Below are 27000 nucleotides of genomic sequence, written 5' to 3'. Positions count from 1 at the left end.
CGGGGTAACCCTGCCGCGCTGCCCCGCCCCGCACTCCCGAGAGCCCCGCCCTCGAAGCCGCAGCCGCCCCGCCCCGCTCTTCGAGCCCGCCCCGCACTCCCAAGAGCCCCGCTCTTCGAGCCCGCCCCGCACTCCCGAGAGCCCCGCTCTTCGAGCCCCAGCCGGCCCGCACTCCCGTTGCCGGGGTAACCCTTCCCGCTCACCAAGGCCGAGATCCGCACTCTCGAGAGCCCCGCCACCCCCCGCCCGAGCCGAGTGCGGAACAGAGTCTCACCTGCTCCTGCTGCGCGCGCACCCTGACCCTCGTGGCTGACGCCGTTGCCCCGGGTAACGTGACACCGGCGGGGGGGGGGGGGGCGCGTGAGGAGTTTAGCAGCAGCCCAGTTACCTAGCTCGGGCCTGGCTGGGCAAGAAAGGCCCAGGCTTTCAGGCCTAAGAGAAAAACGGGCAAAGGTAGGAAAAAGAATGTTCAGGTTAGATAAAATATTTACAAATGAGTGATTTATTTTAAAACGATTTAATAAATTCAATTTTATTTTGCTGGAAATGTACATTTGAAAAGAAAGACGCAGAAAGCAGGAAGAAGAATGGAAGCAAGATGGCGGCTACTCACCTCGGTTCAGAACGATAAGACCCGCCCACACACGCACCGATTGGCTTGGCGGCACACGCCAGCAACCCGGCGTACGATTGGTCGAGCTCGAGGTCACTCTGTCGCTAATGAGCGGATAATGAGATGCTAATGAGCGGAATGTTAAGGTTTTTCGGATACCGCGGGCGCGATTTTAGCCCGGCCGAACCGTAAATACGCTTAAAACCGTTTTGGAAAGGTAAGCTTTCTTTCGACGTAACGCACGCGTAGGTACGCCCTGTAACTTTCGAGCGCATAGCCGCCCAGACGCACACCTGCAGACAGACAGACAGATAGACAGGAGGACAGATAGACAGAAGGACAGACAGAAGGACCGATTTATATATATAGATAGACTAGCTGAAGTGCCCGGCGGTGCCGAGGCTTTTTCGAGGGCATGTTGTTGTTGGAAGAGAGAGAGAGAGAGAGCGACTGGGGGGGGTGGGGAGAGAGAGAGAGAGCGCGACTGGGGGGGAAAAGAGAGAGAGACTGGGGGGAAAAGAGAGAGAGACTGGGGGGAAGAGAGAGAGAGACTGGGGGGGAAGAGAGGGCGGGTGGGGGGAAGAGAGGGCGGGGGGAAGGGAGGGCTGGGGGGGAAGGGAGGGCGAGGGGGGTGAAGGGAGGGCGAGGGGGGGAAGGGAGGGCGGGGGGGGAAGGAAGGGCGGGGGGGGAAGGCGGGGGGGAGGGAGGGCGGGGGGGAAGGGCGGGGAGGGAAGGCAGGGGGGGAAGGGAGGAGGGAGGGGGGGAGGGAGGAAGGGGAAGGGGGAGGGGAGGGGGGTGGAAGGGAGGGGGGGAAGGGAGGGCGGGGGAGGGGGAGAGGGAGGAAGGGAGGGCTTGAGGCTGAGAGACGGCCACGCCCGGTTGCCGGGGTAACCCTGCCGCGCTGCCCCGCCCCGCCCCGCACTCCCAAGAGCCCCGCTCTCGAAGCCGCAGCCGCCCCGCACTCCCGTTGCCGGGGTAACCCGATCCACACTCTCGAGAGCCCCGCCCCGCCCGAGCCGAGCGCGAAACAGAGTCTCACCTGCTCCTGCTGCGCGCGCACCCTGACCCTCGTGGCTGATGTCGTTGCCCCGGGTAACGTGACAGCGGGGGGGTGAGGAGCTTAGCAGCAGCCCAGTTACCTAGCTCGGGCCTGGCTGGGCAAGAAAGGCCCAGGCTTTCAGGCCTAAGAAAAAAACGGGCAAAGGTAGGAAAAAGAATCTTCAGGTTAGATAAAATATTTACAAATGAGTGATTTATTTTAAAAGAATTTAATAAATTGAATTTTATTTTGCTGGAAATGTATATTTGAAAAGAAAGACGCAGAAAGCAGGAAAAAGAATGGAAGCAAGATGGCGGCTACTCACCTCGGTTCAGAACGATAAGGCCCGCCCACACACGCACCGATTGGTCGACCGTCAGGTCACCAAAGCGTAGGATTGGTCAATCGTCCCGTCACTCGACCGTAGGAGGGCCCGGCCGCACGCGGCAGCAAGCCGGCGTACGATTGGTCGAGCTCGAGGTCACTCTGTCGCTAATGAGCGGATAATGAGATGCTAATGAGCGGAACGTTAAGGTTTTTCGGATACCGCGGGCGCAATTTTAGCCCGGCTGAAACATAAATACGCTTAAAACCGTTTTGGAAAGGTAAGCTTTTTTTCGACGTAACGCACACGTAGGTACGCCCTGTAACTTTCGAGCGCATAGCCGCCCAGACGCGCACCTGCAGACAGACAGACAGATAGACAGAAGGACCGATTTATATATATAGATAGATAGATTAGAAAATTAACTATCCTCTTCAATTTTCTTTCCTATGTTGAACATTGATGAATAGGTTTAATTTCAGCCAAGCTGTTAATTAAAGTGCTGGATATTTTCAAGGACACGAATAGATGGGAACTCCTAGTGTCATGGCCTCTGGGATTGAAAGTGATGGAAACACGTTAATTACAGGAGTAACATATTAAGGGGCAACAGAGCCTGCTCAGTGCTGACCCACGGGGAGGCTTCCCAGTGTCTGCAGTCCAGTCGGTGCTGACCCACAGGGACCCTCCCAGAGTCTCCAGCCCAGTCAGTGCTGACCCATGGGGACCCTCCCAGTGTCTCCAGCCCAGTCAGTGCTGACCCATGGGGACCCTCCCAGTGTCTCCAGCCCAGTCAGTGCTGACCCATGGGGACCCTCCCAGTGTCTCCAGTCCAGTCAGTGCTGACCCACGGGGACCCTCCCAGTGTCTCCAGTCCGGTCGGTGCTGACCCATGGGGCACTTCCAGTGCCTGTAGTCTGGCCAGTGCTGACCCAAGAGCGGGCTCCCAGTGCCAGTCCCAGTAACTGTAGTCAGTCCAACGGTGTCGGGCTTGAATGATGTCTGTCTGGGACAAGAGACTAATTAAACTCTTCAAAAAATCAAGAATAAGCAAAATCAAACTGAAACATGGCTTTGAGTCACCTGATGTTGCAGTGGGAAACAGCAGAGATACCGGTCTTGTGAAAGGGCTAGAGGAGGGTTAATATAAACCAGTACTATGAAGAATCCAATGCTGAAATCTTTCAAACCATGGAGCTTTGTCGGTGTCTGCTTTGTCCTTCTTCAATGGCCGTGCTTTGATGGGTAGCTGTTTGCCGATAATTCTTTCAATTTATAGTTTTTATTGATAATCAGGATGGCTTACCCATTCTCTTGAGTAGCAGGCACTCTTGATGAGAGTTGGATTCCATATGTTGTGAGTAAAGTAAGCCTGTCATCTATATAGTGTCAGCTGTGGCTCAGTGGGCAGCACTCTCGCCTCTGAGTCAGAAGGTTGTAGGTTCAAGTCCCACTCCAGAGACTTGAGCACAAAATCTAGGCTGACACTCTAGTGTAGTACTGAGGGAGTGCTGCACTGTCGGAGGTGCCGGCTTTCGGATAAGATGTTAAACCGAGGCCCTGTCTACTCTCTCAGTTGGATGTAAAAGATTCCATGGCACTATTTCGAAGAAGAGCAGGGGAGTTATCCCCGGTGTCCTGGCCAATATTTATCCCTCAATCAACATAACAAAAAGCAGATTATCTGGTCATTATCACATTGCTGTTTGTGGGAGCTTGCTGTGCGCAAATTGCCTGACGCGTTTCCCACATTACTACAGCGACTAAACTCCAAAAGTACTTTGTGGGCTGTAAAGCGCTTTGAGACGTCCGGTGGTCGTGAAAGGCGCTATATAAATGCAAATTCATTCCTTCCTACCTAAATCCTTCCTACCTAATTCCTTCCTACCTAAATCCTTCCTTCCTTCCTGTTGTGTCTGTACCTTTCTACCTAGACACAATTAGAACTCAGAACCCAGAGATTCAAACATGAAGTGCTTTATTCAGGAAGGAAAAGAAAGTTCTGGAGAGTTCCGAACAAAGAGAGCTAAACTTAACCAAGAGAACACCCAACCACGTATCTGCTGTGACAGCGCCACCACAGGTGGGAGGAGAACACACAATACATAACATATTTCTCCCCTCTTAAATGAAAGGTCCACATTATTCCTCAACAGGTAAGTTACTTTCAATGCACTCAACTAACCAAGGGTAGAGGTAGACTGCCTCAAACCCTGACTTTACCCTGGGGTTTATTCTGCCCCAGTCTTGTGGGTAAGTCACTAAGCCTACAGATCCAAGCGTCTTGGAGGCCGCCGCTCTCTGACAGGATACCGGCGGTCATCGCTGGCTTCCACAGCAGTAGGCATTGACACAGGCCTAGATAGAGAAGGTGCCTGTGTCAGTCGAAAGTGAGGAGTTTGCACAGGTGGAACAGTCTCTTTGACTTCCTGTGTTGGAGAAGAGCACTGTGGCAAAGGATGCTGGTTTGCAGTATCATCCGGAAACAGTTCAGGCCAACCAGCCGTTGGAGTCAGTAAGGCGGCGCTTCTGTGTGGCTGCACTTTGCAGACCACACACAAGTCTGTCTCTAATGGTGTCATTCAGCACCTCCTTGAACTCGCAGTGTTCTGACAACCTTTTTAAAGCAGCAATAAACATTGTCACTGATTCCCCCTCCCCTTGATTCCGTTTGTGAAATCTAAATCTCTCAGCAATAACCAGAGGTTTTGGTGAAAAATGTGCTCCAAGAATTTCCACTAGTTGTTTATATGTTTTAGTTCCTGGCTTATCTGGCTGTACAAGGCTGCGAAGTAAATTGAATGTCTTTGCCCCCATTATATTCAAAAAGGTAGGCACGACCTTTTCGTTTGCCACCGCATTCGCCAAAACAAAAAAGTCAAAACGTTCCGTATAAGCGCTCCATTGCTCCACATTTTCATCGAAATCACCGATGTTTCCTAATATAGTAGTCATCTCACGTTTCAAATTAAAATTTCTGTTTACTCACTGCACCCGTAACGTTAATGTGATGCTGCAATCTCTGTTCCGAGTGTTTTGTAGTCGAAAACAAGAAAGTTCCCACAAGGCAGATTCATCCGATCCTCGTCGCCACTTTGTTGTGTCTGTACCTTTCTACCTAGACACAATTAGAACTCGGAACCCAGAGATTCAAACATGAAGTGCTTTATTCAGGAAGGAAAAGGAAGTTCTGGAGAGTTCCGAACAAAGAGAGCTAAACTTAACCAAGAGAACACCCAACCATGTATCTGCTGTGATAGCGCCACCACAGGTGGGAGGAGAACACACAATACTACCTAAATCCTTCCTTCTTTCCTACCTAAATCCTTCCTTCCTCCCTACCTAAATCCTTCCTTCCTTCCTACCTAAATCCATTCTTCCTTCCTTCCTACTTAAATCCTTCCTTCCTTCCTTCCTACCTAAATCCTTCCTTTCCAAAATCCTGGTCAGCAAGTTGAGTTTTAAGGAGGAGAGAGAAGTGAAGAGCCAGAGGGGTTTGGGGAGGGAAACCCAGAGAGTGGAACCAAGGGGTGAAGGGAGGGGGTCATCTACAAAAGGCCAGAACCAGAGGATTAATGGGCGGGGAGGATATAAGACTGTAGGAGGTCGCATCCCACCGCTACCAGAATTTAAAACTGTTTCTCTTTAAACCAGCATCCACAGAAACTGTGTTGGCCAAAGCTGTAGAGTAGTTTGGAAGTTGAGGACAAGGAGTTTAAATTTAGTATGTAGGCGAGTTAGCAAGGATGGGGGTGATGGGTGAGAGGGAGTTAGTATGAGAGAAGATATGGATATGGAGTGTAGAGGATGGGAGGCGAGCGATGTTGTCTCAGGTGGAAATGGAAATATAAATAGATTCTCCAACTAAATATTGGAAAGACTGAAGCCCTTGTCTTTGGTCCGCGCCACAACTCCGTTTCTTGACCACCATTTCCATACCTCTCCCTGACAACTGTCTGAAGCTGAGCCAGACCGTTCGCAACTTTGGTGTTGTGTTTGACCCCGAGATGAGCTTCCGACCACATATCCGCTCCATCACCAAAACTTGCCTAGTTCCACCTCCGTAATATTGCCCAACTCCGACCCTGCCTCAGCTCATCTGCTGCTGAAACCCTCATCTGCGCCTTTGTTACTTCTAGACTTGACTATTCCAACGCACTCTTGGCCGGCCTCCCATCTTCTACCCTACATAAACTTGTGTTCATCCGAAACTCTGCTGCCCTTGTCTTAACTCGCACCAAGTCTCGTTCACCCCTGTGCTCACTGACCTACACTGGCTCCCAGTCCAGCAATGCCTCGATTTTAAAATCCTCATCCTTTTCAAATCCCTCCATGGCCTCGCCCCTCCCTATGTCTGTAACCTCCTCCAGCCCTACAACCCTCTGAGATCTCTGCGCTCCTCTAATTCTGGCATCTTGCGCATCTCTGACTTTAATCGCTCCACCATTGGTGGCCGTGCTTTCAGCTGCCTGGGCCCTAAGCTCTGGAATTCCCTCCCTAAACCTCTCTGACTCTCTCTACATCTCTCTCCTTCAAGATGCTCCTTAAAAGTTACCTCTTTGATCTAGCTTTTGGCCATCTATCCTAATATCCTCTTACGTTTTTATTGATAACGCTCCTGTGAAGCGCCTTGGGACGTTTTGCTATGTTAAAGGTGCTATATAAATGCAAGTTGTTGTTGTAGATGGTTCTGGTGATGGATAGGATATTGGGTTTGAAGCACAGCTCGGGGTTGAACAGGACAGTCTCATTCAGTGTGAGTGAATGTGAAGGAGCCGGTGGAAAGCAGCGGAGTTTATGGCTTTGGTCTTCCCAATATAGGGAGTGTTGTCCAAATTTGCAGATGATGCAAACATCGGAGGCACAGTAAATAATTCTGAGAACCGAAAGAACCTGCAAGGGGACATTGATAAGATGGTGGAATGGGCAAAAAAGTTACAGATGGAATTCAATGTCAGTAAATGTTGGTTTAAAAAAAAAGCAATTTCAATAGGGCAAAGCTGGGTGATGTGGAAGAGCAGAGGGATTTGGGAGTTTAGATTCAGGAGACGTTAAAAGCAGCACCTCAAGTGGGTAAGGCCATAAAAAACTAATGGAATTCTGGGATTTATGACAAATGATATAGAATATAAACATCAGGATATAATGGTGAATTTATATAAAACCTTAGTACGACCACAATTGAAGTACTGAGTGCAGTTTGGGCTCCACACTATAGGAACGATATTGAGGCAATAGAGAGGGTATAGCACAGATTCAATTCAATTCAATTTTATTTGCCATATGTAACTAGTACAATGGAATGCTTACTCCCCGTCGGGACACGTCAGCTATTCTTACAGCGCCGTGTTCAGAAAGTCAATTCAATGGCATCCACTGGCAGTGGGAGCACGATGTCCCTCAGCCGCTCCGCCCTCCTCGTCACCACGGCCTCCTCCTCACTGTTGCCAGCTCCACGTGTGGTGGCCTGCTTCTCCCGCTCACGATCCGATCTCTGGCCACCATGCCCGGCTCCCCTCCTCCCAGTCGGACTGCGAACTTCCCGCCAAGGAGCTGCCGGCCGATGTGCTGTAGCGGGTCGTCGTGGCTGCTGCTCGTTGCGCTGCGCTGCCTCTGCCCGACTCGCCGAACACATCGTCGGGATGTAAATGCTCCGGTCGCCGCGGCCTCCTCCTCACCGTCGCCGGCTCCACGGTCCAACGGCCCGGGGCCTGCTTCTCCCGCTCACGGTCCAGCTTCTGGCCGCCATGCTCGGCTCCCCTCCTCCCAGTCGGAATGCCTTCCCGCCGAGGAGCTGCCGGCCGACGTGCTCTAGCGGGTCGTCGTGGCTGCTGCTGCTGCTCGTTGCGCTGCGCTGCCTCCGCCCGACTCGCCGAACACTTCGCTCCGGTTGCGGGAGCGAGCGGCGAGAGCCGGCCGCCCGAAGCAGGGTGAGCACGTTTAGCACCGGACCGTCTCGGTCGCCATCTTGAAACTTTTTTGTCACGAGATGCTGCCTGGTATGAGGAAATATAAATGTGTAGCAAGACTTGAAAAAGTTTGATTGGAACAGAGGAGATTATGGGTGATTTGATAGAGGTGTTTAAAATTATGATAGGATAGGAACAGACTGTTTGGTTAGGTAAGGGCATCAAGGGATATGGAACAAAGACGGGTAAATGAAGTCGGGATACAGATCATCCATGATCTAATTGAATGGTGGAACAGGCTCGATGGGCTGAATGGCCTCCTCCTGTTCTTACGTTCCTTTGTTTATAGTGGTTAAGGGGTTTAGATGAAGGGACATATAGATTAAATGTAAAAGATTTAGGACTGAGCAGGAGAGACTTTTTTACACATGAAGTTGTGGGGCTGTGGAATGCACTACCAGAGTTAGTGACTGAAACAAGCTTTAAGTATAAGTTATGTGGTTGATTGAATGGAAGGGGAATAAAAGGTTGTGGGAGCATCACAGGCACATGGTGCGAGGACTATTGCTCGTGTGGATGATAAACGTCAAGCATGGACTGGTTGGGCTGAACGGCCTCTCTCCTTGGATTTTGATGTCATTCTATGTTGTTAAGTTGAAGATGGTTGTGGCTCATCCTTGGCTTGATATTGGAAAGGCACGCTGCCAGCACGGAGACGATCTTGGGATAGATCTCTCCCTAGTTCTTTCTCCAGCCCTACAACCCTCTGAAATCTCTGTGCACCCCCAATTCTGGCTGTCAAGGCCCTAAGCTCTGGAACTCCCTCCCTAAACCTCTCCGCCTCTCTACCTCTCTCTCCTCCTTTAAGATGCTCTTTAAAATTACTTCTTTGACCAAGCTTTTGGTCACCTGCCCTAATGTCTGCTTATGTGACTCGGTGTCAAATTTTGTTTGATAACGCTCCTGTGAAGCACCTTGGGGCATTTTACTATGTTAAAGATGCTATAGAAATGCAAGTAGTTGTAGAAGAGAGGGAGAGATAGGGGAGAGTTAAAGCTCAGTATCGTCAGCATACATGTGGAATCTGACAACCATGCCTGCGGATGATGTCACTGATATAATATGGTGGCCACTAGTAGGGTGCCACATGGACCCGGCCTCAAGGAGCTCGTCTCAGTCGCTGGTCGCCCCTCTCCGGCTCCAGCCTCCAGTCCCCGGCCTCCAGTCCCCGACCTCCAGTCCCCGCCCGACCTCCAGTCTCCGACCTCCGGTCCCTGACCTCCAGTCTCCGGTCTCCGGTCCCCGACCTCCAATCTGCAGTCTCTGGTCCCCGTCCTCCGCTCCCCGACCTCCTGTCTCCAGTCCCCAACCTCCAGTCCCCGACCTCCAGTCTCCAGTCTCCGGTCCCCGACCTCCAGTCTCCGACCTCCAGTCCCCGACCTCCAGTCCCCGACCTCCAGTCTCCGAACTCCGGTCCCCGACCTCCGGTCTCTGGTCCCCGACCTCCGGTCTCTGGTCCCCAACCTCCGGTCTCCGGTCTCCGGTCCCCAACCTCCAGTCCCCGACCTCCAGTCTCCGGTCCCCGACCTCCAGTCTCCGGTCTCCGGTCTCTGGTCCCCGACCTCCAGTCTCCGGTCTCTGGTCCCCGACCTCCAGTCGCCGACCTCCGGTCTCTGACCTCCAGTCCCCGACCTCCAGTCTCTGACCTCCAGCCCCCGACCTCCAGTCTCCGGCCTCTGGTCCCCGGCTTCCAGTCTCTGACCTAGGTAGTGAATTGGTTAGGAGTAGGGATAATGGGTATGTACTCCAATTGGCAGGATGTGACTCGTGGTGTCCCCCAGTCTGTACTGGAACTCAGCTTTTCACTATATTTATCAATGACTTGGATGAAGGAATAGAGAGCTGTATATCCACGTTTGCTGACGACACTAAATTAGGTGTCACAGTAAATAGAGTAGATGGAAGCAGGAAGTTGCAAAGGGAGATTGATAGATTAAGTGAGTGGGTAAAACTGTGGCAGATTTCCAAGTTGTTTCTAAGAGTATTTTCTAACTGAATAGAAATTAGGAACAGATAGCTTTAGGGGTCCATGTACAGAAATCACTAAAAGCTAGTGGACAGGTACAAAAAAGAATTAAAGAGTCTGATGGAATGTTGGCTCTTATCTCGAGGGGGCTGGAATACAAAGGGGTGTAGGTTATGTTACAATTGTATAAAGCTCTGCTCAGACCCTGTCTGGACACTGCGGTCAGTCCGGGCCCCGCACCTCAGGAGGGATACACTCTGGACACTGCGGTCAGTCCGGGCCCCGCACCTCAGGAAGGATACGTTGGCCTTGGAGGGGGTGCAACACAGATTCACCAGAACAATACTGGGGCTCAAAGGATTAAATTATGAGGACAGGTTGCAATAGACTAGACTTGTATTCTCTTGAATACAAAAGATTAAGGGGTGATCTATTTGAGGTGTTTAAGGTAATCAAAGGAGTTGCTAGGGTAGATGGAGAGAAACGATTTCCTCTAGTGGGGAGTCCAGAACAAGGGGGCATAACCTTAAATTCACATGAATACTGTGGCAACAAGAGCAGGTCAGAGGCTGGGTATTCTGCGGTGAGTGTCTCACCTCCTGACTCCCCAAAGCCTTTCCACCATCTACAAGGCACAAGTTAGGAGTGTGATGGAATACACTCCACTTGTCTGGATGAGTGCAGCTCCAACAACACTCAAGAAGCTCGACACCATCCAGGACAAAGCAGCCCACTTGATTGGCACCCCATCCACCACCTTAAACATTCACTCCCTCCACTGCCGGCATACCATGGCTGCAGTGTGTACCATCTACAAGATCCACTGCAGCAACTCGCCAAGGTTTCTTCAACAGCACCTCCCAAACCCGCAACCTCTTCCCCCTAGAAGGACAAGGGCAGCAGGCACATGGGAACACCATCACCTGCAAGTTCCCCTCCAAGTCACACACCATTCTGACTTGGAAATATATCGTTGATCCTTCATCGTCGCTGGGTCAAAATCCTGGAACTCCCTCCCTAACAGCACTGTGGGAGCACCTTCACCACATCAACTACAAGAAGGAGGCTCACCACCAGCTTCTCAAGGGCAATTGGGGATGGGCAATATATGCTGGCCTTGCCAGCGACGCCCACATCCCAGAAACAAATAAAAAATGAAAGCTAGGCCATTCAGGGGTGATGTCAGAAAGAAAGAAAGACTTGCATTTATATAGCGCCTTTCAAGACCTCGGGACGTCCCAAAGTGTTTTACAGGCAGTGAAATACTTTCTGAAGTGTAGTCACTGTTGTAATGTGGGAAACGCAGCAGCTAATTTGCGCACAGCAAGCTTCCACAAACAGCAATGTGATAATAACCAGATAATCTGTTTTGGTCATGTTGATTGAGGGATAAATATTGGCCAGGACACCGGGGATAACTCCCCTGCTCTTCTTCGAAATAGTGCCATGGGATCCTTTACAGCCACCTGAGAGAGCAGACGGGGCCTCGGTTTAACATCTCATCCGAAAGACAGCACCTCCGACAGTGCGGCACTCCCTCAGTACTGCACTGGAGTGTCAGCCTGGATTTTGTGCTCAAATCTCTGGAGTGGGACTTGAACCCACAACCTTCTGACTCAGAGACGAGAGTGCTGCCCACTGAACCACGGCTTACAGGAAGCACTTCTTCACACAAAGGGTAGTGGAAATCTGGAACACTCTTCCCCAAAAAGCTGTTGAGGCGGGGGGCCAATTGAAAATTTCAAACTGAAATTGATAGATTTTTGTTAGGCAAGGGTATTAAGGGTTGTGAAACCAAGACGGAGTTAAGATACAGATCAACCAGGAACTAATTGAATGGCGGAACAGGCTCGAGGGGCTGAATGGCCTCCTCCTGTTCCTATGTTCCTTCCTGCCAGGGAAATTAACCGCTCCCCTGGCCCACCCCCCCATTGCCCCTCCCCCGGCTTCTGGAAAATGTCAATTTTGTTTAGCAAGTGGAAAGCAGTGACTCTTCTCCAGCCAGGAGTACTTGGTTCTTGCCCCAGGGCTGCCTGTCAGAGTGTGCCTGAGAGTTTCCTCATCTGGTGCAGCGTTTTAGAGTAATAACCTTGCATTTCTCCCCTGTAAATCAGCTGAGCGTGTAAAGTGCTGGTGGGGGCTTGCTGTTAATCTCCCCACCCAATGCTGTTGGTACAGTTCTGTGTAATTGCAGCCAGTAGGTGTGCTGCTGTGAGATGCAGGGCGACAATCTGGTTAGTTCCGCAGTGTACTTTGGATCTGAATGAAAGGGCTGACGCTTTGCTGACAGGGCATCAATGCCGCTGTGGGATTTCGGCTCATTCCCAGACCCCATTCCTGTCCCTGTGACCCAGTTTGTGCATCATGCAGGCAAGTGAAACGTTTTGTGTTGCCGCAACTTTAGTGATCGCAGCTTCAGAAATGGCACACCTGGCACTTGGCTTAGAACGCATGATCTAACCTGGTCCTTTCTGTCCTGACTCTCTCCTTGTACTAAAGTAGTCTGTGGCCAGTGTTATTTCCTGTAGTCCTTTTATCCATTTATATTTGGCTGATGTATGCAGGTACAGGGACAGTGATCCGTGTTAAAGGGTCATTCTCTTTGTGGATTTTGACGTTCAGCCGGGCGTAGGATGTTTGTACTGGGCATTGGGACACTTGGTGTTAGTGACAAGTATTCTCAGGTTAGCAATGCAGAGTAAAGCTCCCTCTGCTGTGCCCAAACAATGTGTCTCTGGCCCCACCTCAGAGGAGGGTCTCCTATAGCATTGTAGATTTTCTCACTCCCCGTGACCTCAGTGAGTGAGATTGTTCAAAAAAGGGGAGAAGGATAAACCTGGCAATTACAGGCCAGTCAGTTTAACATAGGGAGAGCATATTTTCTAAACCAGATCTGGGGACACACAAGGGTGGGAGCACAGCAAAGTCGCCAGGAAGGAAAATGTATATTTTAACAGTTGCACATATACACTACAAATGCAAAACAAATGTGCATATAATTACCACGGATTTGACATCACACTATTGAAGTGCATTCAGACACCGTTTATAAATAATACAATAACACTGTTCAGTTCATTGACCTGAAACAGTGATTCTGTCTAACGGTATGATATGCATATATTTCAATGACTATGGCTCTCGTCTATTCAGGGACGAGTTTCGTGAGCCGGGGACTCTACCACGGACATTGTTTGCCCGGGGACACAGTCCCTCATTCGGGGACTGTCCCCGGAAAACAGGGACATATGGTCACCCTAGTTTAATGTCGGTTGTGGGGCAGCTTTTAGAATCAATAATTCTGGAGAAAACTAACAGTCAAGATAGACAAGCATGGACTAATAAAGGAGAGCCAGCATGGATTTGTTAAGGGCAAATTGTGTTTTACTAACTTGATTGAGATTTTTGATGAGCTAACAGAGAGGGTGGATGAGGGCAGTGCAGTTGATGTTGTGTAAATGGACTTTCAAAAGGCGTTTGATAAAGTAACACATAATAGGCTTGTTAGCAAAATTGAAGCCCATGGGATAACAGGGGTGGTAGCAACACGGATACAAAATTGGCTACGGGATAGAAAACAGAGAGTGTGGTAACTGGCTGTTTTTCGGACTGGAGGGAGGTATACAGTGGAGTTCCCCAGGGTTCAGTACTAGGACCACTGCTGTTTTTGATGGACATTAATGGCTTGGCCTTGGGGGTACAGGGCACAATTTCAAAATTTGCAGATGACACGAAACTTGCAAGTGTAATAAACAGTGAGGAAGATAGTCATAGACTTCAAGAGGACATAGACAGGCTGGTGGAATGGGCGGACACACGGCAGATGAAATTCAGTGCAGAAAAGTATGAGGAGAGGTAATACAAGCTAAATGGTACAATTTTAAAGGGGGTGCAAGAACAGCGAGCCCTGGGGGTGCTTGTACACAAATCTTTAAATGTAGCAGGACAAGTTACTAAAGCATATGGGATCCTGGGCTATAGAGGCATAGAGTACAAAAAACAGGAAGTTATGCTAAAACTATATAAAACACTTGTTCGGCCCCAGCTGGAGTATTGTGTCCCATCCTCGGCACCACAATTCAGGAAGGACACAAAGGCTCTGGAGAGGGTACAGATGAGATTTACTCGAATGGTTCCAGGGACGAGGGACTTCAGTTATGTGGGTAGACTGGAGAAGCTGAGTTTGTTCTCCTTAGAGCAGAGAAGGCTAAGAGGAAATTTAATAGAGGTGTTTAAAATCATGAAGGGTTTAGATAGAGTAAATAAGGAGAAACTGTTTCCAGTGGCTGAAGGATCAATAACCAGAGGACACAGATTGAAGGTGATTGACAGAAGAAGCAGAGGCGACATGAGGAAAAACTTTTTTATGCAAAGATTTGTTAGGATTTGGAATGCACTGCCTGATAGGGTGGTGGATACAGATTCAATGAAAGCGTTCAAAAGAGAATTAGATAAATACTTCAAGGAGAAAATATTGCAGGGATATGGGGAAAGAGCGGGGTAGTGGGACTAACTGGATTGCTCTTCGAAAGAGCCGGCGCAGACTCGTTGGGCAGAAAAGCCGCCTCCTGTGCTGTGCTATTCTATGATTTTCAACCATCGCCAAATGATGTCCCTTTTTACGCTGTGAGCCCACTAGGAACGAGATTAAAACTGGCCATATATAGTTCATGTAGGACCTTCAAGTAGACCGAGAAAACTTTCATCCCTTTGTCTGGGCTGGACTTGGACCCAATGGCGGAATGGCAATGTCTGACTCACTGCACCATGCAGTCCCCCGGGGCCATTCATTTAAAGGGTTGATTTGCTTGCACCAATTTCCCTTATTGGTTCTACAGTGTTTGCTCGTTAGGAGGAATTGGACCGAGGAGCCATTCATACAATGACTGGAGGAAGAGGAGGCCTCGACAAGGTCCTCTGCTTCTATTTGCCATACTTGAGGCCATTCTTGCCACTACCATCGGCCTATCCAGTCTCAGGATGTGGGCGTCGCTGGCAAGGCTGCAGTTATTGGCCATCCCTAGTTGCATGAGAAGGTGGTGGTGGGTCTTCTTGAGCCGCTGCAAGCGACCTGAGTGGCTTGCTGGGCCACTTCAGAGGACAGTTAAGAGTCCACCATGTTGGTGTGGGACTGCAGCTGCATATAGGCCAGACTGGGTAAGGTGGCAGGTCAGTGAACCAGTTGGGTTTTTACGACAGCCCAACTTCATGGTACAGGAAACTCTTTATTATCCGGCACCGACGGGACCGGCATGGTGCCGGTTTATCAAAAAGTCCGGATCACAGAGAGGTGTAGTTAAAAGGTACGAGAGCTCCGTACACAGCAACAAATCCAGGCTTCCCTGTTGCTTAGCAACATGTGCAGGAACTCCGGCCACAGACCAAGCATTCCTGTTAAGTGTAGGAGCCCCAGTTACACAGCCACAGATCCAGGAACTGCTACTAATATGAAGTAAAACTTAGCTGAACCTAATCCTGAATTTTGCCGGTTAACAGAGATTTCCGGTTATTTAGGTGCTGGTAAATCGTGTTTCCTCTACCAGCTTTTGATTATTTCCAGATTTTTTAAACTGAATTCAAATTTTCAAACTGCCATGGTGGGGCTTGAACTCACGGTTTCTGGATTACAGTACCCCTGCCCGGCGGTCCCTCGGAGTGGCAGGAACGGGAGCGTGCGTGAAGGAAATGGGCGGCCATCCCGGGCCCTGGTTACAATTCTGTGCTGTGGGTGGGGAAGAATCGGCCAACGGTGGTCCTGGTGGGGCCAGGGGAGGGAAATTCAGCGCCTAATTTTGCCCTCATATCCACCCTATCCCGTCAGTTTCTGGGCGGGACAGTGGAGGAAAATCCACCCCTAGTGTCAAGGTTGGCCAATACCAGATGAGCACTGACGTCACCACAGCGGTCGCAGCCACTGTATAAGTGCAGGTTGTTGTGGTGAAAGTGCAGGTTAACACTAATGCTGTGCTCCTCTCAATGTTACAGGCTGCCAATCACTAAAGGTCACTTTCCCAAGCTGGCTGAATGTGCCCATTTCCACTACGAGAACGTTGACTTCGGCAGCATACAGGTGAGTGGCACTTTATAGATATCACATTGTACCGTAACACGGAGATATTATTATACCTCAATGCTGTTATTACACCTCACTGTATCTTAACACGGTGCTGTTATTTATAACTGTAATGCTGTGACAGTTCAGATTGTGTGCTGTGTGCTGAAATGTGCCTGCGCCTTGTAGTAAAAGCCCAGAGTATATGTTGACAAAAGAAAAAGTTTCATTGAGTACAAAAAGAAAATACTGCAGATGCTGGAAATCTGAAATAAAAACAGAAAATGCTGGAGATGCTCAGCAGGTCAGGCAGCATCTGTGAAGTTCTGATGAAGGGTCATCGACCTGAAACGTTAACTCTGTTTCTCTCTTCACAGATGCTGCCTGACCTGCTGAGTATCTCCAGCATTTTCTGTTTTTATATTAAAGGTTCATTGAGTGCTAGCTGAGTAGTTGCTTTATGAGATGGCGATCTCTTCTAATAGGTGTCAATTGATGCAGAATTAGGAGGAGTTTTCTGTTGTGGATCCAGTCGAATTGGATTGATGTGACTCAAACCGGAATTCATTTCGGATCTTTGCAGCTGGGAGAGAGAGTAAACTTCATTCCCATTTGTCTGGGCAAGATTCAGACGTAGGTCCCGGAGGTGCAAGGATAGTGAGTGTGCAAACGCCATGTCCCAACCAGCTGCTCGCTGCTGGATTCACACCAGGGACCCATAGGTAAAAGGACTGCACTAATCGATTCTACCAACCAGTCTCTTCAAATGTAACATTGTAAATTAAAACTCCTCACTGGTATAGTAAGGATTCAAAAATCTAGTTTGAATTGCAGTAGTTGATATTTAAATGTCTGAAATCCTTTGCTAAGCCTGTGTGCACGAAGTGAGCAGCTTGCACTGTAACATGCTTGAGTCGATGTGATGTTATTCAATCAGTGACAGTTTTGTGGCATCTGCTCCACAGCAGCTGCTCCCTCTCCTGCGATTCTTCTACTTTGTAAAGCGTATGTCTGGCATCACAATGCCAACCAGCTTGTACTAAAACTGTCTTGCAATAATGTACGAGGGTACTCAGATCAACCATGATCTAATTGGATGGCGGAACAGGCTTGAGGGGCTGAATGGCCTACTCCTGTTCCTATGTTGCTGCTGCACCAGTGGGTAAGTTTGAGTTTCTCTAATTGATCTCAGGACGCGGGTATTGATGCCAAGGCTGTATTTATTGCCCTTCCCTAGTTGCCCTGAAAAGGTAGCGTTGGGCCTTTTCCCTGAATCTCTGCAGTCCTTGTGATGTTGCTCTCACAATGGGGTTAGGGTAGGGACCTCCAGGATATTCATCACACTCCTGACTTGAGCTTTGTAGATGGTCTTTAAGGAGCCAGGATACATATGGCCAAGCAAAAATGACGGGCAGGAAAAGAAAGACCAACTGGTCCATCAGGCCTGCCCCACGCTCGTGCTGCCTGGGGCATCGTGACCAGACACTTTCTACCCCCCACAGCCATGTACTCTCCTGGGAGAGACAAAAAACCCCAGGGCCAATAACTGAAAAAAGAAATCTGGAAAATCCCGCCCCCATCCCTCAGACGATTGAAACCAGTGCAGGAGATCACATTGACCATGAGTACATTACCTGTTAATCCACTTACCTTCTATATGATGCGATCTCTGCCCCAGCAAAGAACCGCTCCAGCTTCCTCTTGAAGGCAGGCAGAGAGTCAGCACACACTGTACAAGCCGGCAACGCATTCTAGAGGTTCCCTACTCTCTAGGAAAGGAAGAACGACCTAACATCCAGTCTATTCCTAATCTTGCATACATAGAAACATAGAAGATAGGAGCAGGAGTAGGCCATTCGGCCCTTCGAGCCTGCTCCGCCATTTAATGAGATCATGGCTGATCATCCAAATTCAGTACCCTGTCCCTGCCTTCTCCCCATATCCCTTGATCCCTTTAGCCTTAAGAAATATATCTAACTCCTTCTTGAATATATTCAATGAATTGGCCTCTACTGCCTTCTGTGGTAGAGAATTCCACAGGTTCACCACTCTCTGGGTGAAGAAATTCCTCCTCATCTCTGTCCTAAATGGCTTACCCCTTATCCTCAGACTGTGACCCCAGGTTCTGGACTCCCCCGCCATCGGGAACATCCTTCCTGCATCTAGTCTGTCTAGTCCTATTAGAATTTTATAAGTTTCAATGAGATCCCCTCTCATTCTTCTAAACTCCAGCGAGTATAAGCCCAATCGACCCAATCTCTCCTCATACGTCATTCCTGCCATCCTAGGTATCAGCGTGGTGAATCTTCGCTGCACTCCTTCCATGGCAAGAACATCCTTCCTCTGATAAGGCGACCAAAACTGCACACAATACTCGAGGTGTGGTCTCACCAAGGCCCTGTACAACTGCAGCAAGACATCCTTGTTCCTGTACTCGAACCCTCTCGCTACGAAGGCCAACATACCATTTGCCTTCTTAACCACCTGCTGCACCTGCATGCTTACCTTCAGCGACTGGTGCACAAGGACACCCAGGTCTCGTTGCACTTCCCCCTCTCCCAATCTATTGCCATTCAGATAATAATCTGCCTTCCTGTTTTTGCCACCAAAGTGGATAACCTTGCATTTATCCACGTTATATTGCATCTGCCATGCTTCTGCCCAATCACCCAACCTGTCCAAATCATACTGTAGTTTCTCGGCATCCTCCTCACAGCACACACACCCACCCAGCTTTGTGTCATCTGTAAACTTGGAGATATTACATGTAGTTCCCTCGTCTAGATCATTAATATATATTGTGAATAGCTGGGGTCCTAGGACCGATCCCTGCGGTACCCCACTAGTCACTGCCTGCCACTCGGAAAAAGACCCGTTTATTCCAACTCTTTTCTTTCTGTCTGCCAACCAGTTCTCTATCCAAGTCAATACCTTGCCTCCAATCCCATGTGCCTTAACTTTACACGCTAATCTCTTATGCAGGACCTTATCAAAAGCCTTCTGAAAGTCCAAATACACCACATCCACTGGTTCTCCCTTATCTATTCTACCAGTTACATCCTCAAAAAATTCCAGTGGATTAGTCAAGCACGATTTACCTTTTGTAAATCCATGTTGACTTTGTCCGATCCTGTCACTGTTTTCCAAGTGCTCTGCTATTACATCTTTTATAATGGACTCTAGTATTTTCCCCACTACCGATATCAAGCTTACCGGTATATAATTCCCCGTTTTCTCTCTACCACCTTTTTTGAATAGTGGGGTAACATTAGCTACCCTCCAATCCATGGGTACTGTTCCAGAGTCTATCGAATTTTGGAAGATGACCAGCAATGCATCTACTATTTCTAGGGCCACTTCCTTAAGTACCCTAGGATGTAGATTATCAGGCCCTGGGGATTTATCGGCCTTCAATCCCGTCAATTTCCCCAACACCATTTCCCTACAAATACGGATTTCTTTCAGTTCCTCCCTCTCAATAGACCCTATGTTCCCCGACATCTCTGGGAGGTTATTTGTGACCTCCTTTGTGAACCAAAGTATGTATTTAGTTGGTCTGCCATTTCTTTGTTCCCCAATATAAATTCCCCTGATTCTGACTGCAAGGGACCTATGCTTGACTTCACCAATCTTTTTCTCTTCACATATCTATAGAAGCTTTTACAGTCAGTTTTTATGTTCCCTGCAAGCTTACTCTCATAATCTATTTCCCCCCTCTTAATTAATCCCTTTGTCCTCCTTTGCTGAATCCTAAACTGCTCCCCATCCTCGGGTTTGCTGCTTTTTCTGGCCAAATTTTATGTCCTCTCCTTGGATCTTATGCTATCCCTAATTTCCCTTGTTAGCCACAGTTGAGTCACCTTTTTTGTTTTATTTTTATGCCAAACAGGGATGAACAAGTTCTGTAGTTCATCCATGCGATCTTTAAATGTTTGCCATTGCCTATCCACTGTCAACCCATTAAGTAACGTTCCCCAATCCATCCTAGCCAACCCGTGCCTCATACCATCGTAGTTTCCTTTATTTAAATTCTGGACCCTCGTCTCTGAGTCAACTACTTCACTCTCCATCCTAATGAAGAATTCTATCATATTATGATCGTTCCTCCCCAAGGGGCCTCGCACAACAAGATTGCTAATTAATCCTTTCTCATTACATAATACCCAGTCTAAGATGGCCTGATCTCTAGTTGGTTCCTCGACATATTGGTCCAGGAAACCATCCCGTATACACTCTAGGTATTCTTCCTCCACAGTATTGTTACTAATTTGGTTAGCCCAATCTATATGTAGATTAAAGTCACCCATGATAACTGCTGTGCCCTTATTGCACGCGTCCCTATTTCCCGTTTAATGCCATCCCCAACCTCAGCATTACTGTTTGGGGGTCTGTATACAACTCCCACTAACGTTTTCTGCCCCTTGGAATTTCTCAGCTCTACCCATACAGATTCCACATCATCAGAGCTAATATCCTTCCTTACTATTGTGTTAATCCCCTCTTTAACCAGCAATGCTACCCCGCCTCCTTTTCCTTTTTTGTTGAATTTCCAGTCTTGGTCACCCTGGAGCCATGCCTCCGTAATCCCAATTACAGGAAACTCTTTTTTATCCGGCACCGATAGGACCAGCGTGTTGCCGGTTTATCAAAATTTCCGGATGACGGAGAGGGTTATCTACTGAGGCTATTTTTAACAAAGAAAAATAAAAAAAATCAAGAAATGTGCAGTGTACAGTAATTGGGTACTCACCTACAGAATGTTGTGTTAAATGGATGGTGGAAGATGCTTGATTAAGTACAGTACTGCCCGTTGAGGGTAATCCATAACTCTTTAATTACTTAACAGTAAAACAAAACTTATAAACGACTGTACAGTACAGTATAAAGTGCTGTACTGTGGTTGACTGTACACTTATTCCAAGTCAACTGGTTCATCAGGAATATCCATGCCAGCTGGGCCATCAGGATCATGCACGTCAACAGATTCTTCAGGCACTTCCACTGCTTCAACTCTTTTGGAAGCTTTCTTAAACATGTCCCGGATGTCTGCTTGCTTAGTGGACTCTCGCCTTTTTTGTAGAAAGGTGGAATGCAGAATATGGAGGTGCATAACTTCTTGGGCAGAATAATTTGAGGAATGAAGCAAATCCTTCTGCAGCTTTAGCCCAAGAAATCATCTTCTCTTCAGAAATCTCATCCTCTTCACTTTCCATCTCACTTTCCTTTTCTTTCTTTGGATTCAAAACGTTCTCCATTATTTCATCATCACTTAGCATATGCACAACACCAACTTCTCTATCTGCATCAACCCACTGCTCAATATCACTTTCACTGAGGTGACGTGGAGGGTTTGCTGGATCTACATTTTTCACCATGCCTGCCATTTCCATTATTGTACTCCTCTTGGGACGAACATTGAACCCATGAAATTCCTCCTCTGAAGAAGAACCTTCAGCCAACAGTACAGAAGGCCACAATTTACGCCAGGCTTGTCTCAAAGTGTGACCTTTCACCAAGTTCCAGGAACATGCAGCATTAAAGATGGCATCTTTAAGATTGTATTCCTTCTGAAATGCATGAATATTGTCATCTTGGCTTATCGGTTTACGTAGGAAGTCTTGTAATGACACTTGAGATTTTGGATAACGCCCTGGTCCATGGGTTATATGAGAGAAGTTACATTTGGTGGCAAATAAATGGTGAAAATATTTTCCGAAACCAACTTGGATTCATGCGGATGGGCTCTACAATTATCAAGCAATAAAATGCATTTGCTATCTTCAGGTTTCCCTATTCTACGGAAATGTTCCTTCACAGATGAAACAAAAATATGATGGAACCAATTCGAAACGATTTCCTTATCCATCCAAGCATTTCTTTGAGCTTTGTACTCAGCAGGTAAGTGTGTCACATTTTTAAATGCACAGGGATTTTTATACTTCCCAATGACAAGAAGTTTAACCCGGTGTGATCCAGCAGCGTTCACACATGTTAGCACGGTTACACAATCTTTATTTTTCTTGTAACCTGAAGCTTTAGCCTCACTAGCCCCAGCAAGCGTTGACTCTGGCAAAAACCTCCAAAATAAGCCAGTTTCATCGGCATTGTATAGCTGTGCTGGCGACAAATCATGTTGTTGCACAATCCGATTGAAATAATCGCAGTATCCTTCTGCGGCGTCGTGATCAGCCGATTTCTTCTCCCCGGAAATATCGAGTCGTCGTATCCCGTGCCGTACCTTGAAGCACGTTAGCCATCCCTCAGAGAAAGCACACTTGTCAGTGAGCTCCATCTTTGCGTAGAAATCCTTCGCTTTTTCGATTAGCATAGGTCCAGAAATCAGAACACCCTCTGAACGCTTAAGAGAAAACCACTCATAAAGCACGGTATCCACGGTACGAAGCGTACGCCGTTTCTCTACACTCTTAGATGTCTCCGAGCTTGAATAAAACTTGAGCAGCTTATCCTTCTGCAATTTGATGTCGTAGATTGTTGACGAACCGATTGTGAATTCATTCAAATGTTGATACGCTTCTCTCCCCTTTCTAGTCGTTGGCATATGTCGATTTTCTGTTTTAAAGTTAACACCACTCTCTTCCTTTTGCTTGGACCAACTTTTGGGATTTCCATAATGCAATGCAATGACGACCAGCAGCGTGGGAGACACACAGTACCCCTGTAAAATGGCGGATCAGAAGAGACTACCGGCAGCGCGGGAGAGTCAGACTCCTGTTACAGGGGTTTTGAGGTGTTCCGACTTCTGACAGCGCCAAGAAGCCGAGTAGTGGCAGTTTGGAGAACTACCCCCCACTGACTAACTCGGCCACCGCGGGAGACTCAGACTCGGATACATTGCCGGTTATTGAGGTGTTGTTTTCGGAGTATGAATTTTGCCGGTTAATAGAGAATTCCGGATATTTAGGTGCCGTTTAAACGAGAGTTTCCTGTATATCATATCCGTTTACATCTATTTGCGCAGCGATTTGGAGGAGGGGACCGAGTGTAACATATCAAAGTTTGCAGATGATACTAAGATGGGAGGGAAAGTAGTGAGTGAGGAGGACATAAAAAACCTGCAAGGGGACATCGACAGGCTAAGTAAGTGGGCAGAGATTTGGCAGATGGAATACAATACTGGAAAGTGTGAGGTTATGCACTTTGGCAGGAAAAATCGTAGAGCAAGTTATTATCTTAATGGCAAGAAACTGGAAAGTACTGAAGTACAAAGGGATCTGGGGGTCCTGGTGCACGAAACTCAAAAGGTTAGTATGCAGGTGCAGCAAGTGATTAAGAAGGCCAATGGAATGTTGGCTTTCATTGCTAGGGGGATAGAATATAAAAATAGGGAGGTATTGCTTCAGTTGTACAAGGTATTGGTGAGACCGCACCTGGAATACTGCGTACAGTTTTGGTGTCCATACTTAAGAAAGGACATACTTGCTCTCGAGTCAGTACGAAGAAGGTTCACTCGGTTAATCCCGGGGATGAGGGGATGGACATATGAGGAGAGGTTATACATACATAGATACATAGAAGATAGGAGCAGGAGTAGGCCATTCGGCCCTTCGTGCCTGCTCCGCCATTCGATGAGATCATGGCTGATCCTTTAATTCAGTATCCCGTCCCCGCCTTCTCTCCGTAACCCTTAACCCCTTTTGCCCGTAGAAATATATCTAATTCCCTCTTAAATATATTTAATGAGCTGGCGTACACTGCCCTCTGTGGCAATGAGTTCCACAGGTTCACCACTCTCTGAGTGAAGAAATTCCCCCTCATCTCTGTCCTAAATGGTTTAGCCCTTATCCTTAAATTATGTCCTCTAGTTCTGTTCTCACCCGCCAAGGGAAACATTCCTTCTGCATCCAGTCTGTCTAGACCTGTCAGAATTTTATACACTTCTATGAGGTCCCCTCTCAATCTTCTAAACTCCAGTGTGTACATCCCTAAACTACATAGTCTCTCCTCATAGGTCATTCCCGCCATTCCTGGTATCAGCCTGGTGAATCGCCGCTGCACCCCCTCCATGGCAAGAACATCCTTCCTCAGATGAGGCGACCAAAACTGTACACAGTACTCGAGGTGTGGTCTCACCAGTGCCCTGTACAGCTGCAGCAAGGTATCCCTGTTCCTGTATTCTAACCCTTTTGCTATGAAGGCCAGCATACCGTTTGCCTTCTTGACCGCCTGTTGCACCTGCATGCTCGCCTTCAGTGACTGGTGTACAAGAACACCCAGGTCTCTCTGTACTTCCCCCTCTCCCAATCTATTGCCATTTAAATAATAATTTGCCCTCCCGTTCCTGCACCCAAGGTGGATAACTTCGCACTTGTCCACATTATAGTGCATCTGCCATTTATCCGCCCAATCGCCCAGTCTGTCCAAATCGCTCTGGAGCTTCCTGGTCTCTTCCTCTGAGCCCACCCCCCCTCCTAGTTTAGTGTCGTCTGCAAATTTGGAAATGCTGCATCCGACTCCCTGATCCAGGTCATTAATGTAAATTGTGAACAGCTGGGGGCCCAGGACAGATCCCTGTGGTACCCCACTTGTTACTGCCTGCCATTCAGAAAATGAGCCGTTTATTCCAACTCTCTGTTTTCTATCTGACAGCCAGTTCCCTATCCACGCCAAAACTTTCCCCTTTATCCCATGAGCCTCAATTTTCCATGCTAATCTTTTATGTGGGACCTTATCGAAGGCCTTTTGGAAGTCCAGGTACACCACATCTACTGGCTCTCCCCCATCTATTCTACCAGTTACTCCCTCAAAAAATTCCAATAGATTAGTCAAGCACGATTTACCCTTTGTAAATCCATGTTGACTCTGTCCTATCCTGTCCCCATTTGCTAAGTGCTCCGCTATTTCATCCTTAATGATGGACTCCAGCATTTTGCCCACAACTGATGTAAGGCTTACAGGTCTGTAATTACCTGCTTTTTCCCTACCCCCCTTTTTGAATAGTGGGGTAACGTTAGCTACCCTCCAATCCATCGGCACTGTTCCCGAGTCTAATGAATTCTGAAAAATCATCCTTAGTGCATCCGCTATCTCTAGGGCCACCTCCTTCAGTACCCTAGGATGCATGTTATCAGGCCCTGGGGATTTGTCCACCTTCAATCCCTTTAGCTTCCTTAACACCATATCCTTAGAGATATTGATTTGCGTCAGTTCCTCCTTTGCCAATGTCCCTATTTTTCCCGATATCCCAGGGAGGTTTTTTGTGTCTTCCTTCGTAAAGACTGACCCAAAGTATGCATTTAGTTGATCTGCCATTTCCTTATTTCCCATTATATATTCCCCCGTATCTGACTGCAATGGACCAACTTTGGTTTTCACCAGTCTTTTCCTTTTGATATATTTATAAAAGCTTTTGGAGTTAGTTTTTATATTTTCCGCCAGCTTGTTTTCGTAAGCTATTTTGCCCCTCTTGATCATGCCCTTTGCCCTCCTTTGCTCTATCTTAAACTGTTCCCAATCTTCCGCTCTGGCGCTTTTTTTGGCTATTTTATACGCCCTATCTTTGGATTTTATGCTGTCTCTAATTTCCCCTGTTATCCACGGTTGAGTCACCTTTTTAGATTTCCTTTTATGCCAGATTGGTATAAACAATTTTTGCAATTTTGTCATTCTATCTTTAAATGTTTGCCATTGTTTATCTACCTCCAATCCTCCCAGGAACGTTGTCCAATCAGACCTACTCAGTTCCCGTCTCATGGCATCATAATTCCCCTTGTTTAAATTCAGGACCTTAGTCTCTGAGTCAATTTCTTCGCTCTCCATTTCGAGTGAGAAATCGATCATGTTATGATCGCTCTGACCCAAGGGTCCCCGTACAACAAGATTACTGATTAGTCCCTTCTCATTGCACAGTACCCAGTCCAATATAGCCTGTTCCCGAGTTGGTTCCTCGACATATTGATCCAGATAACCATCCCTTAAACACTCAAGGAATTCCTCCTCCTCATTATTTTTACTGATTAGGCTAGTCCAATCTATATGTAAGTTAAAGTCACCTATGATGACAGCTGTGCTCTTATTGCACGCTTCTCTAATTTCCCTCGTGATGCCCTCCCTAACCTCTATTTTACTATTTGGAGGCCTATATACCACTCCTATTAATGTTTTTCGCCCCTCGCTATTTCTTAGCTCCACCCATATAGATTCTGTATTAACTGAGTTAATATCCTTCTTTTCAATTGCATTTATCCCCTCTTTTACTAGCAATGCTACCCCTCCTCCCTTTCTTTTTTGTCGATCCTTCCTAAATACTGAATACCCCTGTATGTTAAGCTCCCAGCCCTGCTCACCCTGCAACCATGTTTCCGTAATCCCAATTAGATCATAATTATTAACCTCTATTTCCACAGCTAATTCATCTACCTTGTTCCTGATGCTTCTCGCATTAAGGTATAAAACCCTCAGGCTTTTTTTATGCTCACATTTTTTATGAATTAGTTTGGCCCTTTGTTTTTTGTTCCTCACCCTTTTACCATTTATTTCTGTCTGCCTTTCACTTTCCTCTATTTCACTACATAGGTTTCTAGCCCCCTGCCATACTAGTTTAAATGCTCCCGAACTGCTTTATCAAAAATTACCCCGAGAACATCAGTTCCATCTCTGCACAGGTGTAGACCGTCCCTTTTGTATAGGTCACACCTACCACAAAACTGGTTCCAATGCCTCAAAAATTTAAAACCCTCCCTCTTACACCACTGCTCAAGCCACGTATTTAGCCTAACTATCCTGTTCTCTGTACTCTTACTAGCACGTGGCACTGGTAGTAATCCAGAGATTACTACCTTCGAGGTCCTACTTTATAGCTTGGCTCCTAACTCCCTAAATTCTACTTGTAGGACCTCTTCCCTTTTTTTAGCTACGTCGTTGGTACCAACATGTATCACGACAACTGGCTGTTCCCCCTCCCCCTCCAGAATGTTCTGCACCCGCGCCGAGACATCCTTGACCCTTGCACCAGGGAGGCAACATACCATCCTGGAGTCTCGGTCGCGACCACAGAAACCCCTATCTATTCCCCTTAC

The 27000-nt window shown here is 47.8% G+C and overlaps 1 protein-coding gene across 3 annotated transcripts in view; it reads left to right on the top strand.

Moving 5' to 3' along the window:
- The window catches only part of arhgap32b (Rho GTPase activating protein 32b), a 646854-nt gene that overhangs the window by 305121 nt on the left and 314733 nt on the right, over positions 1 to 27000 (top strand). For all 3 annotated transcript variants that reach the window (XM_085968179.1, XM_085968180.1, XM_085968181.1), the window contains one exon: positions 15898 to 15982. In XM_085968179.1, coding sequence (XP_085824305.1) covers positions 15898 to 15982 — 85 coding nt within the window. Of the gene's footprint in view, positions 1 to 15897; positions 15983 to 27000 lie in introns of those variants that run through there.

Source organism: Somniosus microcephalus, chromosome 26 (assembly GCF_052327205.1).
Source record: "Somniosus microcephalus isolate GS21.2 chromosome 26, FLI_Smic_1.0, whole genome shotgun sequence".
Taxonomy (NCBI): Eukaryota; Metazoa; Chordata; class Chondrichthyes; order Squaliformes; family Somniosidae; genus Somniosus; species Somniosus microcephalus.
The sequence above is the reverse complement of the archived record's forward strand: the minus strand, read 5'-3'. Positions and strand labels throughout refer to the sequence as shown.